The sequence below is a fragment of the Rhincodon typus genome, chromosome 6, assembly GCF_021869965.1.
Source record: "Rhincodon typus isolate 14 chromosome 6, sRhiTyp1.1, whole genome shotgun sequence".
Lineage (NCBI taxonomy): Eukaryota > Metazoa > Chordata > Chondrichthyes > Orectolobiformes > Rhincodontidae > Rhincodon > Rhincodon typus.
In genome coordinates, this window is record NC_063337.1 from 24,568,310 (window position 1) to 24,584,662 (window position 16,353).

Below are 16,353 nucleotides of genomic sequence, written 5' to 3' on the forward strand. Positions count from 1 at the left end.
GCTGTGTTCATCCAGCTCTACACCTTGTTATCTCAAATAAATAGGTGCTTGGCGACCAATCCCCAAAATCACCCCCCTACCCCGACCCCACAAACCACTGACACTGAGCCTTGGTCCTCTGTGATCCTGGGTACTGTTCCAGCAGTAACAGCCACAGACCCTTCCATTGGCACCGCCAAGTGTGAGAGCTGCAAGCCTCTGATCGGCTGGCAGCTGCCCTGGACAGAACCTGGGGTCCTAATTCCATGTGAGGGCACACTGGGTTGGCCTTGCTTTAAAGAGGGTCTCCCATCTTTTCTTTTAAAGAGTCATACAGTCCTGAAGCATGGAGACAGGCCCTTCAGCCCATGGTTTTCTAAAAAGCCTGACTCTGGTTTTAAGGTTCTGCCTCGTAATACTAATTTCCCTCATCTGTGTAATAAGATTTCTCTCTATCCTATTAATTCCTTTAACAGTCTGAAAAAAAACACAATTAAGTGACTCTTGAAAGTTGTTTGTTTTTATTTCTCTCCGTTCCTTTTGCAGTCCATTCAAGCTCCAGTGCATTATGCTACCTGAGCCACTTCATTTGTAGCATTATGTGGAATGCAGTGTGCAAGCATATCTGGACAAATTAAAGTTGCTATGGAAACAGTTAATTGCTGGAATTGTAGAAGAGGGTAAAAGAGCAGATTATAACAGGGGCTTGGCTTGGCTGTGTATGGGAATTGGGGGAGGGAGATCATAAGAACAGGGATATAGGCTATTCAGCCTCTAAAGCCTGTTCTGCCATTTAATTTAATCGTGGCCGAAGCCCATTACCACAAAATGCCTGTGGCTCTTGTAGAGACCGTAGCCTTGATTTTCTATACCTTGATCCTCAGACAGATCCCAATCTCTCAAATGTGCCCTTAGATGGTGTTCAGCCCAAGTATCTTCCTGCCTGATTTTCTCCCTGTTTTGCTCACCACCTGACTCATGATGCTGGTTCTCCACCTCATGGATTATGTCTGTGAATGGACAGTTATCTCCCTTGATGACTCAGGTGCCACTGAGAAACACAGACTGAGAGTGTCTGTTTTTGCTCCTGAACTTGGAGCTCTCAGCCAGATTGGTACTAGGTCTACAATAATTGGTATTGCACACTTGTGGGTTACGGAAGAGAAGTTAGCCAAGTTGCCTCACAGCACCAGGGAGTTGGGTTCGGTTTCAGCTTCGGGTGACTGTCTGTGTGAAGTTTGCACTTTCACACTGAGTCTGTGTGGTGCTCCAGTTTCCTCCCACAATGCAAAGATGTGCAGGTTAGGTGTGTTGGCCATACTAAATTGTCCGTAGTGTGCAAGGATGTGTAGGCTACGTGGATTAGCCAGGGTAAAAGTGAGGTTGTGGGGATAGTGCAGGGAGCTGTGTCTGGACGGGATGCTCTTCGGAGGATCGGTGTAGATTAGATGGGCTGAATGGCCTCTATCTGCACTGTAGGGATTCTATGATTCTATCCGCAGTCCAAGTCACTACCTATGATTCCTGCTGAAACATTAGCTTGTCTGCTGACAAGTCAATACAGAATTAGATTCAGCTCTCATGCTTCCAGTGTTACAATTATGTGGCACTTATTGTTTGGAAAATCTACGTAGTGACATACTGCATGTAGAATTAATGCTTCAGCATAATTTTAAGATAGAATGAGAGGAAATTGAGAAAGGAGGATTGAGTACCTGGAAACACTGACCAGATTAAAAATATTGGAAAAAAATTGAGACTTTCAAATGTGTATTTCAGTCTTTTCCCAATCTTACCCTTTCTAATCTCTGATGTATAAGTGCATTTTAATGTGCTTAATTCCCATTAAACACATGAGCTTGCCACTCTGCATTTCATTCCTGGAATCTGGACTTTCAGATCATATCATCAATCAGAACTTGCGACAGCCTGTATAGAAAGTAAGTAGAATGGTTAGGCGCATTTCTCTTTTAATGATTCTCAAGTCCACATTTCAGCACAAAAGCTGAAAATATTATTAGGAAAATTATTGTTAGGAAAGTATTATTATTTTCTGAAAAAGGGTCTAGGCCCGAAACGTCAGCCTTCCTGCTCCTCTGATGCTGCTTGGCCTGCTGTGTTCATCCAGCTCTACATCTTGTTATCTCAGGTTCTCCAGCATCTGCAGTTCCTACTATCTCTGAATATTATTAGGACCCTGCTTTCACCCCTTGTTTAATAAGCCACATCTATAACTAATGATATGGAGCAAAAATTGTAAGGGAAAAAGGTAACTAAGAGAAGGCTTTAAATAGCTGGTTTAGTCAGTTGCTTGTGCTGGGATTGACCTATTTGAAATGCTGAATGCAGTGGCAACAGAGACTCTGGTAACTGAAGCCAGGAGGAGTTACAGATTGAACTGGCTCCATGACACACAGACAGAGGTCCCTGAAGTTGCTGATATGAGGCCAATCCATAAGGCTTTGTTTAATCATGTGTTAACAAATTGACAGGTGTAAATTATAATCAGTAGCATGGTGATTTGAAAGGAGAATTAGCAACTACACTTCTCTGCAGAAACTGGGATGTTCAATATTTAAATGTGTCTTATGCAACAGGTTCAGTTTGGGTATGCTTGAAAAAGGTTTGACCTTTGCATTACTGGATGTGGTGCCCCAGGCAGACAATACCTCTTTTATTGGGTATGACAGGTTACAGTATGAAAGGGTTTTCAGCTATCCAAACATTTCAAGCACTGTTCTGCCAGGGATTTCAAAACATATGAATTGAATCAAACAGTTTGACAAGTTGACTACAGACTAAAATTGAAGCGTCAGTCGTGGCCTAGGGCTACTACCGCTAGACTGTTAATGCAGAAACTCAGGCATGCCTTGGTAGATGGAAAATGGTGGAATTTGAATTCAATATAAAACTAAACCAAGTATTAAGAGCCTAATGATGACTATTAAACCATTGATGACTTTTGAGAAAAGCCCTTTCGGGAATGAAACTGCTGGCCTACAAGTGACTTTAGACCCGCAGCAATGTTGTTGACTCTTCACTTCCCTCTGGGCAATTAGGGGAGGCAATAAATGCTGGCCTAGCTATCAACGCCCATGACCTGTGAATGAATAAATAAAAACAGCCCTTCGGTTTGTATAACTTCTGTGTGTGCCTGAGGCACAGTGTGGTTGAGTGAAAAGCTAATATATTATATTTTCAATCTCAGACACAAGTGCTTATAGCCATATTAGTCAGGTCACCATTCCATGTAATATATTGACTTTGATTATTAGAATTAAATTGATAAAAATTGATTATCAGAACTTGTCATCTGTACCAGATCAGCCTGGAATAATCAACATGCTGCACCACTTCATATGAAATAATGCCGCACTCCTGAAAACCCAGGATTTAAACCTTATTGTCATGTGTACTTAAATAGGGACTATCATAGCTTATCTTGCCTGTGTATTGAATGTCACATTTTAATATTCTAGTTTATGGAAGCTCTTTGAGAACTTGTCTTTTCATCCTTGGAAACGTGTAACACCCAACATGATTGAAAATATGTGCTACAGTTTGTTCAGAGTCAGCAGGAGCCTCAGGATGATAAGAGGGAAGTGACCTTCCTTTATTGGGGCAGCAGGACCTAGGGGTCATATTTCAATGAAGTGGCCACCATCGGGGCTGCCATCATATCAAGGAATCTGCCCCTCCTCCCCTCCGAGATGCCAACTCAACTAGAGCATGGGTAGCTCAGCAGTACCGCTGCTTGGTGGTGGCTGTTGTCAGAGTTGGACTAAGAGGAAAAGGATACATTGTTGGACATGCCGTGTTCTGGAGCATTAGGGCCATTCAAGCGACAAAGGGGCAGGCAGCATGCTGGTGCAGTTGCTGGTGCAGATTTGGGAGGGTGCGGTCCCTCCATGTGCCAAAGAGTGCTCAGAAAGAGGCCCCCATGCCTCCCCACCTCTCCCTTCCTGCTGGGCTCCCTACTTGATAGTAGGCTGCACTGCCATTGGTAAAATGCCAATAGAGGCAGAAAGAACCTCTTAATTTGCGAATTAAGTGGTGCAGTTATACTCCAGGCAGGCTTTTTGTCAATTTTTCTGTGATGGATAAAATGGCATGGCAGCAGGACTCCTTGTACCATTTTTCCTGACTTCCTGCCTCTCTGTTCATCCCCAAATGCATTTTTGCAATTGAACTTTCAGAAAGGCTAAGCTTCTATGCTATATATACTGACTGGGCTGTCATATCAGTAACTGGGACAGTGAATACATGCCACACTGATTCTTTTTGTCTGATACATGTTGTGTTACATGGGTATTCAGTTTCTTTTATTATAGGGAAGCCACAACAACTAAAATCTAGAATTCAACATAATTAAATTTAACCAACCCCATGAATGATTAATTCATTTAAATCCATTGCCCTACTATTTTCCTCATAATCCTGCAAATTATCCTTTGTCAAGGAGAAATGCAGTTCCCCTTTAGAAGTTATTAATGTATCTGTTTTCACCACTCGCAAGTCATTCATTTTTGGTCATTGCATCTGGGATAGTTTTACTACAGCAGCTGACGAGCTAAGTTCGGAAATTCCCTTCATAAACCTCTTGCCTCTTCTCTTCCTGCCTTTTAAAAACTCCTGAAAACCTATGATTTTGACCAAGCATTCAGCCACCTGTCTCCTTTTGTGACTCAGAATCAAATTTTCTGTTAGAATTCTCCTGTGAGTTGCCTTAGGATATTCTGACAATATTTAAAATGTTAATGCAAATGCAAGTTGTTTTTTTTTTGGTAATTATGCTCTGTTGATGTCAAGGCAAAAACCAATTACCTCGTCCAGGATATTACAAGGAAGAAAGTGCTTGTTTCAACAAAGAAACCATTTTCCATGATAAGCATTCACATAATTAAAGCTCCACCAGGTAAAATTTATATCCAAATGCAGATGTAACACAGTGTGGAGTTGGAGGAACACAGCAGGTCAGGCAGCATCAGAGGATCAGGAACGTTGACGTTTCGGGTCAGGACCCTTCTTCAGAAATGTATCCACATCCATTTGATCCACATGCAGACGTTTTTCCTTACAATTACTTACTTTGCAATGAATAAATGAAAGGCATTTTCTACTCAACAGGTCGGATAGCCAATAATAGGAACAACAGCCACTCTTACAGCTGGCCAAAACTGTTGTTAGATAACATTCATCAAGGGGCATCAAGTCGAATCAAAGCAGCAAAACCAAGAACAGATTACACAGCACTGAATATGTTTGGAAGTTATGACTTTGTTTTCAGAGTTGCTGTGTGCATCAGACAATGATTTACTTCTCGCGCCATCAGAGCTGTTATACCAGAACGTCTAATATTTGTTTGTAAAAATCTTTTAAAGAGACATTTAACATAAAGACAGTCCATTGTCAATTGTTGTAAAAACCTACCTGGTTCACTAATGGCCTTTAGTGAAGGAAATCTGCCATCTTTACCAAGTCTGAGTTATATGTGACTCCAGGCCCAATTGGAGCAACTGGAATTAACAGAGGAATTCCTCGGCTTAGGGGATTCAGATGATTAAGGATCCTTCAAATAAAGTAATGAGTTTAAGTAGTGGGTTTAACAGGAACAACATCCTCTGCAAGGGATGTCCAAAACATAAAGGATCCTTCAGTGGAGAAATAATACATGAAAATTCACAGTTAAGGTCAACAGTACTCTAGCCAAAGAACTACTGGTCTTCCAAGTGTGAAGGGAATCTGTTTAAAGGAATTGCTCAACCCTGCCCTCAGACCCCCTGTATTTGTAAATTTGGAGAATTTGAGGGTGGAGCAGATGAAGTGGTGGCAAAAACAAAAGTAGGTATATTTTTATATGAATGTACAAATATTAACATGGGGGAAAATGTTTGGGGGAAATTTTGTTTAAAATGGGTCTGAAAGAGTTAACTTTCAAGTTGTTTTAGCTCGACCCAATCAGATATGATTTTTGAGTGGATCATTGGACAGCCTTGCAAGCAGTCCTGATGGAGATGCCTAACTAGCTCATGTTACTTGTACCTATTGCTGTCGCGTGACAAACTACACCTTGTTCTGTAAAACAAGTGCCTCTTCTTGTTAAGACTGTCTAGTAGGTTATCTGCTTTCATTGAGGATTAAACTGGTCCTTAAACTTATCATAGAAAGGAGGATTGATGGCAGTGAACTACCCAACACACAAGTCACCAGTGGTTGGTACCTAGAGCCCAATACAATACTGACCTGGACGCAGGGAGTAGGTTTAAAAAGAGTGTCTACAAGGTGATGCTGTGAGAAGCTGGAGTCGCTGCTGTCCTACTTCCATCTGTCCTTAGCGTTTGGCCCTTCTGGCTCGGAGCTGGTGTGCTACTCAGCAGGCTGAGTTTCTGGCTGAGATACTGAGCCAGACATAAATGAGAACCAGTACTCAAAATCAAAAGACCCACCTAGCAGATTCACAAGCAGTACATGAGAAGGCAGTGATATAGAGGTAATATGACTGGACTGGTAAACCAGAGTCCTAGGCTAACGATCTGGGGATGTGGTTTGAAATTTCACCATGGCAGGAGGTGAAATTTGAATTCAATAAAATTAAAATAAATTTAAAATAAAGACAATCCACGTAACCATTGTCCATTGTTGTAAAAACCCACCTGGTTCACCAATAGAGATAGTAGGAACTGCAGATGCTGGAGAATCTGAGATAACAAGGTGTAGAGCTGGATGAACACAGCAGGCCAAGCAGCATCATAGGAGCAGGAAGGCTGACGTTTCGGTCCTAGACCCTTCATCACTAATGGCCTTTAGTGAAGGAAATCTGCCGTCTTTACCAGGTTCGAGCTGTACGTGTCTCCAGGCTCAGAAATTTTATTGATTCTTAACTGCCCTCCCCAACAGCACTTGCAAACAGCCCTCCAAGGACATTGGTCCCAGTCATGCCCAGATGAAACTTGTCTTCTTTGTTTTTGTCCCATCTTCCCTAGATCGTAATGTCCCAGGAATCTGAGCCACGCCCTCTACACCATTTCTTTAGCCATGTATTGATCTGATATATTCTGTTATTTCTATACTTGTGATTACAGTCTTTCTAATTTATGTCCTAACTTTCTCTACTTGGTTCGTAGGACCTCATCCTTTTTTATACCTATATTGTTAGTACCGATATATAGCACAACCACTAACTATTCACGCTTCCCCTTCAGAATACAATGCAACCACTCTGAGAAATCCTTGACCCTGGCACTAGGGAAGCAACATACCATCCTAGAGTCTCTTTTGTGGGCACAGAAACACCTGTCTGTTTCCCTTATGAGTGAATCAGTATATCTGTGACACTTCTTCCTCCTCTCTTGTGCAGCAGGACTACTCATGGTGCCATTGACCTGACTCCTGGTGCCATCCCCTGAGAAGTCGTCTCCCACAAAATGGTGTATCTGTTAGAGAGGAGGACGATCACAGGGGTTTCTTGCATTACCTGCCTTCCTCTACTCTGCCTGGTGGTCACCCATGCCTTTTCCCCAAGTTCAGTCTTTACTTATGGTATGACCACCTCACTGAATGTACTGTCTGCGACAATCTCAGCGTCACAGATGCTCCACAGTGAGTCCACCTGCTGTGTCAGCTCCAAAATGTGTTTATCCATTAGCTGCAGCCGGATAAAACCTCCTGCACACAATAGTGGCCAGAAAGAACAGGAAATGTCTGTGACTTTACATAGAATATTCAAGGCTAATTTAGACAGATTTTTCATCAGTAAGGGAATTAAGGGAAGAGGCAGGAAGGTGGGGTTGAGGATTGTTGGATCAGCTATGATCTCATCAAGTAGCAAAACAGACTCGTTGGGCTGAATAGTCTGCTTCTGCTCCTACGTCTTATGGTCTTATGATCCACCACATCTACTGCTGTATCAGTCCCCTATATCAGCCCGACCTTTCAGTTCTCTCACAAATGGATAGTGCCTATGATGGAGGTAGAGAAGCTCTGTACCACAACACATTCAGAAGAGAAGACATTCGAAAATAAAATAATTACATATAAAAAAGCAAGAATCTCATCCAAACTTCTGTGACAACGCTTTATCTTGTATGAAATTCCTTTGTTCAGTTTTCTAATGAAGAACAAAAGCTCCTTCATTTTGATTTGGCAGGGCATGTTCAACCTCTGGAAACTAAACTGACAAGTGTTGCAACCACTACTGAAGTCTACATGACTTGTTTAAGAGACAAGACAAGGGAAAATAATGACAATTTTCAGCAAAGGGATTTGCAGAACAGTCATAGTGAAAACACTATTTTTAACATCTCCTAATTCCCCAGTCAATGGCTACATTTCTGATTTTTTTTTATCGAGTTAACAATCGTTTCAGATAGCTCACAGTGTGCAATCATCCATCTTGTGCACTGAAAATCTGTCATCAAAGACCAACCTTAGGGCTCAGTTGTATAATAATATTTCTTGATAATAAAGGGAGCACTTACATTTTTAACTGCACTCTCAAATGGGTAATTGGGATAAACACTTTGAAGACTTGAGGCCTTAGGAAGTTCCAGAAAAGAGTCAGTTATATTGCAGTAATTCAAACATAGCAATTTATCTCCATGCAGTCATACCACTGACACTGAATATCGACTTTGCACTGTATCATCTTTCAAATGAGAGGTATCTGTTGATTTGTCTTTGTAAGTCACATAGAAGCATATAAAAAGCATAAATAGGCTTTACTTTCTTCAGTTATTGTCTGGCACAAGTCAAATCCACAAGAAACTAATTTCAGGTATAAATAATACCTACAGTCCCTATCCATGTAAAGGACTGGCTCCTGCTAATGTGAATTTTCCTGTCATAGATAGTGGATGGTAATATGATGCAAATGCGATGTCGAAAATCTCAACTTTCATTCTGCCTCTTGTAGTTGTTAATAATGTAGATATCTGGTGGAAGCTGCCATTTGTTCTTTTTATTCTAATTCTCAATTTGTACCCAGTTGTTAACAATTTGCCCCCGAGTTAAAAGAATGATTTTTCACTATTCATCCTAAAAATCCCTTCACGACTGAGTCCCAATTAGAGACTCCTGTGAAAGAAATTACTTTTTTAAAGACTTTTTTCATGAATTTAGGATCAAATATTATTCCTATTAATCAAGACTTTGAAATGTGAAAAATTGCTTCAGTTTCAGAAAATCTGCCATTCTGCTGTCCTGTGACATACAATGTTAAAAGTCCATTTGTTCTATCAGTTCACAGTGGCAGAGTAATGATGGGGACATATATAATCAGCTCTCTGCAGATTTACTGATGACTGTATATCCCTTTTGATAATCATATATGGAAAACCATATTATATCATTTTTAACAAGTTGGTGGAAGAGCAGGATGATAAGGTGCAACCGGGAAGATGAAGCAAAATTGTAAGATATATTTGCATTTTCATCACACATTGCCACTTTCCTCATATAAATTAAAGAAGAGGAAATATTGAAGTGAGTATTGAAGAAATCGGATCCTGAAATCCTCTCTGGGGGTTCATAAGCTCACACTGAATGTGAATGTAACAATGTTCATGTATATGAAAACACATCATTGTTTATGTACGCTTTGGATCGATTAAAGATGGCAGGATGAAAGTCCCTCATTTTACATTGCTAGTTTGCTAAAGGACTAATTAGTCACGGTGCTTCAGCTGCATGTTGTAGTCAATAACTTGAAAGAATGTACTGCTAATCCAAAATAAATGAGCTACAGCTTGAGAGGTATATCTTTGCTGATATAAAAACCAAACGCATCTTGTTTCAGCTCCATGGCTCTGAATGTTTCAATATATATGTAAAAGAAATTAAGTATTTCAAAGCTGAGGATGGTAATTAGCACTGAATGGCAATGAGGTTTTAATCTTGTCATTAATTCTGATACAGGTCATATGCTATTCCACTCTCAGTGTTATGCTTCTTAGCCATAATATTAAAGTGATTGGTTATTTTCAACCTAAAGTGTATGTCTTATTTCTGTTTAATTACTAATGACATTTACCATCTTTGGAAGGGTATATTACTCTGTATTTCCCAAATCCCTTCTTATCTCTGTGAAACCATATAAATCCAGCAATGAGGAAGATGAATAAGAAGCATCTAGTTTACACTGAGTTCTGTTTGTTCATGGATCGTCTCAAAATTGGACAGCTGTTTCACAGACTGGTAAAGTCAGACAAAAAAATACTCACCCAAATCACACTTTTCAATTTGCCAGACTCCTCCATCACCTCCCTGGTGATGTCATGTCCTATCCTGTCAGTAGAACTGACCCACCAGGAGTAGTGGTTTCTCTGGGAATCTTGAGCCCATGATGTCTCAAGTCATCAAGTCAACCACTGGCAAGAAAACTTTCTGCTCGTTATGTTGTAAGATCTTGCCTCAGCTAATGAATCAGTACTCCTTCACTTGGCAGCAGCACCAAATCTCACACAGAATATAATCTGGGTGAGGGACTTAAATGTCCACTATTTGATTGAACTGGCTGAGTCCTAACGTCATATTGGCTGAACTGGGACCATGGTATATGGGAAGGGTAATACATACTTAACCTATATTTATCAGTTGACTTACCACAGGTGCACACATCCATGAGAAAATTGGTAGGAATGACAGCTGAATTGTTCTAGTGGAGATAGTATCCCATTTTCAGTTTGAGGATATCATCCATCATGTTGCGTGGCACCACTACTATCTAAATGGGATAGATTCTAAACAGACCTAACAACCCTCTTAAACCCGAGCATCCAAGAGATACTGTGTGCCATCAGCAGCAGCAGAATTGTACTTAACCACAATCTGTAATGTCATGGTCCAGCATAATCCTTACTGTACAATCATCATCAAGCCATCGCATCAAGTCTGGTTCAGGGAAGACTCGAGGAGAGGATATCAGATGCAGCGCCAAACAAACCCAAAACTGGTTACCAATCTGGTGAAGGTGTAACAGAGGACTACATGCATAACAGCATAAGCATTAGATAGTCAGAGTTAACTGATCCCATATCTAATGGATCAGTTCAAAGTTCTGCAGTCCTGGAATATTCAGTAATGAATGAATTTGGGCAATTAGTTAATTAGAGGAAGCGCTTCTACAAATGTTTGTATTCTCAACAATGGGTGGGCCCAGCACTTCACTAAAAAGACAAAACTGAAGCATCTGCATTTGAAACCTAGTGCTGAACGGATGATACATCTTGGCTTCCTCCTGAGGTCACCATCATTGTAGATTCTAGCTTTCAACCAATTCAATTCAATCCCTGTGATATCACGAAATGGCTGAAGGTACTGGATAATATAAAGCTTAAGGGTTGTACAAAATGCTAGCAATAGTACTGAAGATATAATCTCCAGATGAGCAGTGCCCCTAGCCAAGCTGTTGCAGTATAGCTACAATACTGTATTTACCTGACAACATGGAAAATTGCCCAGATACGTCCTAAATACAAAAAACAAGATCCATCCAACCTAGCTAATTACCATCCCATCACTCTGCTCTCAATTGTCAGTAAAGTGATGGAAGGTGTGTTCAACAGTGCTATCCATCAGTACTTACTTACCCATCAGCTGCTCACTGACTCCCAGTTTAGCTTCCCTCAGGGACACTCAGCCCCTGACCTCATTACAGCCCTGGTCCAAATATGGACAAAACAGAGAAACACAAGAGGTGTTCATGATTAGGAGGAATGATGGTGGCATTCTAGAGATCCAGACTATTGCTCTGATGACATGAGTTACCATAGCAATGGTGGAATTTTAAATAAATTAATAAAATTTGGAATTAAAAGCTAATCTAATTATTGGTGACCATGAAAGTATTTGTCGATTAGTTAATGAAAACAGCCAGTTCTGAAGAAGGGTCACTAGACCTGAAACATTAACTCTGCCTTCTCCTCACAGATCCTGCCAGACCTGCTGAGTTTTCCCAGAAATTTCTGGTTTTGTTGCTTTGGATTCTTATGATGGTCAGAATGTTGCTTTTCAGTCATCTTTCTTTAGATATATCACCTGGCCTGTGAGAGACACAAGATGTCTAGTTCTCTGACTTTTTAATTAATTAAGGTCTCTGACTTATTAATTAAGAGTTACAGCTAACTGCTGAAGGAAATTTGAAATGGTTTTCTTCAGGTTTAAAACAGGCTTTGACAGCAGAGAACAAGAGACAGCTCCTCGGCTGGTGGAGATCAAAACACCTCTTTGTCTATCTTGTTCCCAGCCCCAAGCTGTTCAATTATCTGAGCAACAATCTCCACATGGTTTGCAGGCAAAAGGCTTTTTGTCATGAATAAATAGTCACTAGTCCATAGACCAGTCTACTTCTTGTTGCCAATAGTTGCATCTGTACACAAACTGTTGGCTGCTTATTCAGATAACGGTTTACACAGTATCAAGTAACTTGCTTTTCAAAGCATGCAGGAATCCTTTAAAACACTGGCTGTAGAACAGTACGTCTTCACTTCAGTACACAATTTTAAAAAGCACAAAAACAAAAAGATACAGTCGTTACAAAATTTCAATACCTGACATATATTGAGTAAACTGATCTCAACCTGGATAATGGTAGGGCAGCATAATTGACCTCAGTGCTTCTCATTTCAAGAGAGCAAAATCAGGTAATGTTACCAATTCTGAATGCTATTCAGTAACACCCTATTGAGAAAAATAGGGAAAAATATCAGTATTTGAGCTTAACAATATTGCTTCAAATATAAAGAACAATCATTTAGCCTACCTATAGGTGAATAGTTGCCGCTTGTGGAAACAAGCTGTAGCATGTTTCAGCACCTTCAAAAAATAAGGGAAAATGCAGCACAAAATTGCAAAAAAAGGAAATTATATTGAATTGAAATATTCAATGGAGAGTCAACAGCACAAATGCATCCTACATTGCACAATTAGAATAGGAAGAGCAGTGATTAAGAGTGATTAATATAATGGCACATGTATTTCTGTGAGTTTAAGTGAACGGTTGTGACTATTCTGTTGGCTCTGAGAGCAAAAAGAACTGATATAGATATTTTGCTGTTAAAAGTTGAATAGATCTTTGAGCGTTGTCTCAATAACTTTTTCAGTAATTCAAGATGGTTCACTGCATCATGAAAAACGCTATGAACTAATGATTGGAATCTTAAATCACAAAAGAAGAGTAGCTGGTGTTCAAGTATCTTCCAGACGTCAGTTCCTGAACTTGTCTACCGAATGCATGTTGGGTCCGAAGGATGTTTGCTGTGTGATAGATGTTCTTTCAGCTGTCTCTCTCTCTCCTTTCCTGGAGGAATTTTAGATGGATTTCAAATTTTGAAAAAAGGTAAACAGTAGATATTCAGTGCCAGCATCACCTTTGAATTGTTGCTTCATTTGTAAAAGATGATTGTGTTTCTACATACTATCATGGTGATACTAACCATTCTCCCTCTCCTCATCTCCTACTCACAATTAAGTGGTCTATTATTTTGTGAAACTAAATCTACATGTCCAATGGAGAAGAAAATGGCCCGCGGCGCTGACTCCTTTTAAGATAAATTCTTCTGTGTAAATTATCATGTTCAGATTGCTCCAGAAATTAAGGAACCTTGGGTTTGCACCTCACTGCAGTTCCAATTTTTTTTAATGCAACTATTGCACTTTCAGTAGAACACAGAACAGTAATCTTGCAACAATTTTGTTTCGAAGCCTTTGCCTACTTTGTTACAAAATATGCTCAAAAAGTACATCTTTTAAGTAGTTAAACCTCAAACAAGTCACAAAGCAAACCGTGCCATTGGTTTATCATTTCTCCTCATCCTCGTCAATATCTCTGCAACATCAGTCAACCCACTATCTTTCTCCATTCTCCAGCTTCATCTAAAGCCATTAGTTTGACATTTACCTGTTGAATTGTAGCCAGAGCATATATAGAAAAGTCTCTTCCTTTACCTCACAATGTCGCCTGCAAGAACTCCCAAGGTATTGATCTTCATTAACTTGTTGGAAAATTATCCCCAGAAATAGAATCTGTATAAACTGATGATACCCAACTCTATATCAAAGTACTTAAATACCATTTATTCTATGTGAGTCTTAGTTTATTCAAGCTGAACATTAAGAAGATCAAAACCAATGTCTGCAGCCCATGCCACATTCTGTAACCTCACCATTGGCTGCGTTCATCTTCCAGGTCAATGTCATAAACTGATTCAAATTATTTGCAACCTCACTGTCCACTTCAATATCAAACAGAATATTTATTCGCATATTATTTCTATGACAAACTTGGATGGCCCATTCTGTAGTTGGTTCCTCAACGTATTGATCCAGGAAACCAACTCGTACATACTCCCAAAATTCCTTCTCTACTGTGTTACTGATTTGATTTGCTGAATCTATATGCAGATTAAAGTTGCATATAATTACAGCTATACCTTTATTGTGTACATTTCTAATTTACTGTTTAATGCCTTCTCCAAGTTGCCACACATTTTGGGGGGTCTATATACAACCCCGCTATAGTTTTCTGCCTCTTGGTGTTTCTGAGCTCTAATGTGACCTTAATTTATTAGTTTTTCCATCTGTCCAAACTCCAAAACTCAGAATAATCATCAAAAGTTAAAACTTTCCATTTTGTACCTATGATTTTTTTTTGATGTCAGGATTTCCTACTATTTGCATATTTTGATTTACAGAGGAAATTGCTTGGGGATGGCTTGCCAGGCAAATAGCCAATGACCTTTGACTTATGCTAGGCATTAACTCATTATTTTAATTTCAGATAAGCACGTTAAATACTCGCAGATTAGTATCCAGTGGCTCTGTTCAAAGGCCAATATCTCCTAATAAGGCTATATTTAACCTAGTACATGGAGCATAGATCCAGATTTTCTTCCCATTTCCATTAAATAGACAGAATCTAGGCAATAACAATATATTTCTGTCAGTTACGTCTGCATAATAATCAAGATTCTAGACAAATAGATTTAATTGGGAACTGTCATAACAGTTGCAGTCCCAGAATATGAGATCTTTATAAATTAGATTTGAAATTTAAATCAATGAACCCATCTAAAGTGGGCTTAAAACTGCTCTTAAACAGCAGTCAGCATATGAGCTTTGAGAAAGATGAGATGAGTCCATTTTCATTGAGTTGATTTCTTTAGTGTTTAATTTTGTTTTCAGCCTTTATTACTTCTGGCTACAGGAATTCTGTGACATCAGATAGTTTGAACAAAAAGATGTACTCCTCATCTAAATGATGGAATGGGAACTCAGGCAGCTCACAAGCTGAATTGAAATGTCAGACCCAGTGCCAAGTGTCACTGGTAGTATTTGACTGCTGGAAATAGACAGTAAAACCCATACATGAGAATTCAATTGATGTCTCCAAAGGTATGTGCACCACATTGCTCACACTATAGGTTTGCAAATGACAGCAGAGGTTACTCTGTATAAAGCAAATTGAATGTAAATTCAGATTGACACCTTTAAAGCTGCAGAGTCCAAAGAAGAAGATAAATGAGGAAAGTTAGGAATTAAAATTGATTTTTGTTTTCTTCCTGAAGACTATACAGGAATCCCCTGCAGCCATGGCACTCAAACTAGTGCTCGTGGTTCAATCTTCTTTGGCAGATTGTCGGCATTGAGAATGACTTCCTCCAGTCCTGTTTAATGGGTTCAGAGATAGCTGATAAGTCCCATGCATGATCCGCAGGCTCTATCACAGGCAGGGCAGGTCGTACTTGGAGGATTAGGTAAATAAATTGTTGGGAAGTTTGTACATTCTGACTTTTCAACTTCACTTGTGGGTAACTTGCTAAAAGTAGAGTGCATTATTTGCCACAAGGAAGATGGAGAAGAGGCTTGATATCATGATACATCCAGAGGTGTGCAAAAAAAAAAGTGACTGGGAGATAATATTTATCAAGGGTAACATTATAGTTCTGCAGAGAAAATAAATGTTTGTGCTTAGAATTTCAGTGCAGCAAGAGTACTGTTACATTGCTGAGTGTTGGCTAAATATTTCCAAGTACTGAGAAATGTTTGGAAGAGGAGTAAATCTATGGCAACTTTTTAGATATGTGCAAGAAACAGAGTAATATTTACAGAGACCTTCAACTAGCTTCAAATAAACTGTGGGCTGGCTGGGGTCTGGTGGAAGCAATGTAAAGAGCAAGAAGCACCAAAAATAGCAAAAATGTTTACAGATCTAATACAGCGTGGAGCTGGAGGAACACAGCAGGCCAGGCAGCATCAGAGGAGCAGGAAAGCTGACTTTTCAGATTGGGAACCTCCTTCAGAAAATTTTTTGATTTTTTGAAGTAGGGTCCCAACCCGAAACGTCTACTTTCCTGCTCCTCTGATGCTGCCTGGCCTGCT

General features: G+C 39.8%; 1 protein-coding gene across 2 annotated transcripts in view; it reads left to right on the forward strand.

The window, feature by feature from the left end:
- Nucleotides 1-16,353, forward strand: part of lhfpl6 (LHFPL tetraspan subfamily member 6) — a 167,454-nt gene that overhangs the window by 81,653 nt on the left and 69,448 nt on the right. Inside the window, exon 2 of one of the 2 annotated variants that reach the window (XM_048598243.1) lies at nucleotides 13,077-13,312. The exons of the other annotated variant lie outside the window; for it this stretch is intronic. Within the exon in view, the coding sequence (XP_048454200.1) occupies nucleotides 13,077-13,288 (212 nt within the window). The 3' untranslated portion in view covers nucleotides 13,289-13,312. The remainder of the gene's footprint in view (nucleotides 1-13,076; nucleotides 13,313-16,353) is intronic. 2 annotated transcript variants of the gene reach the window in all.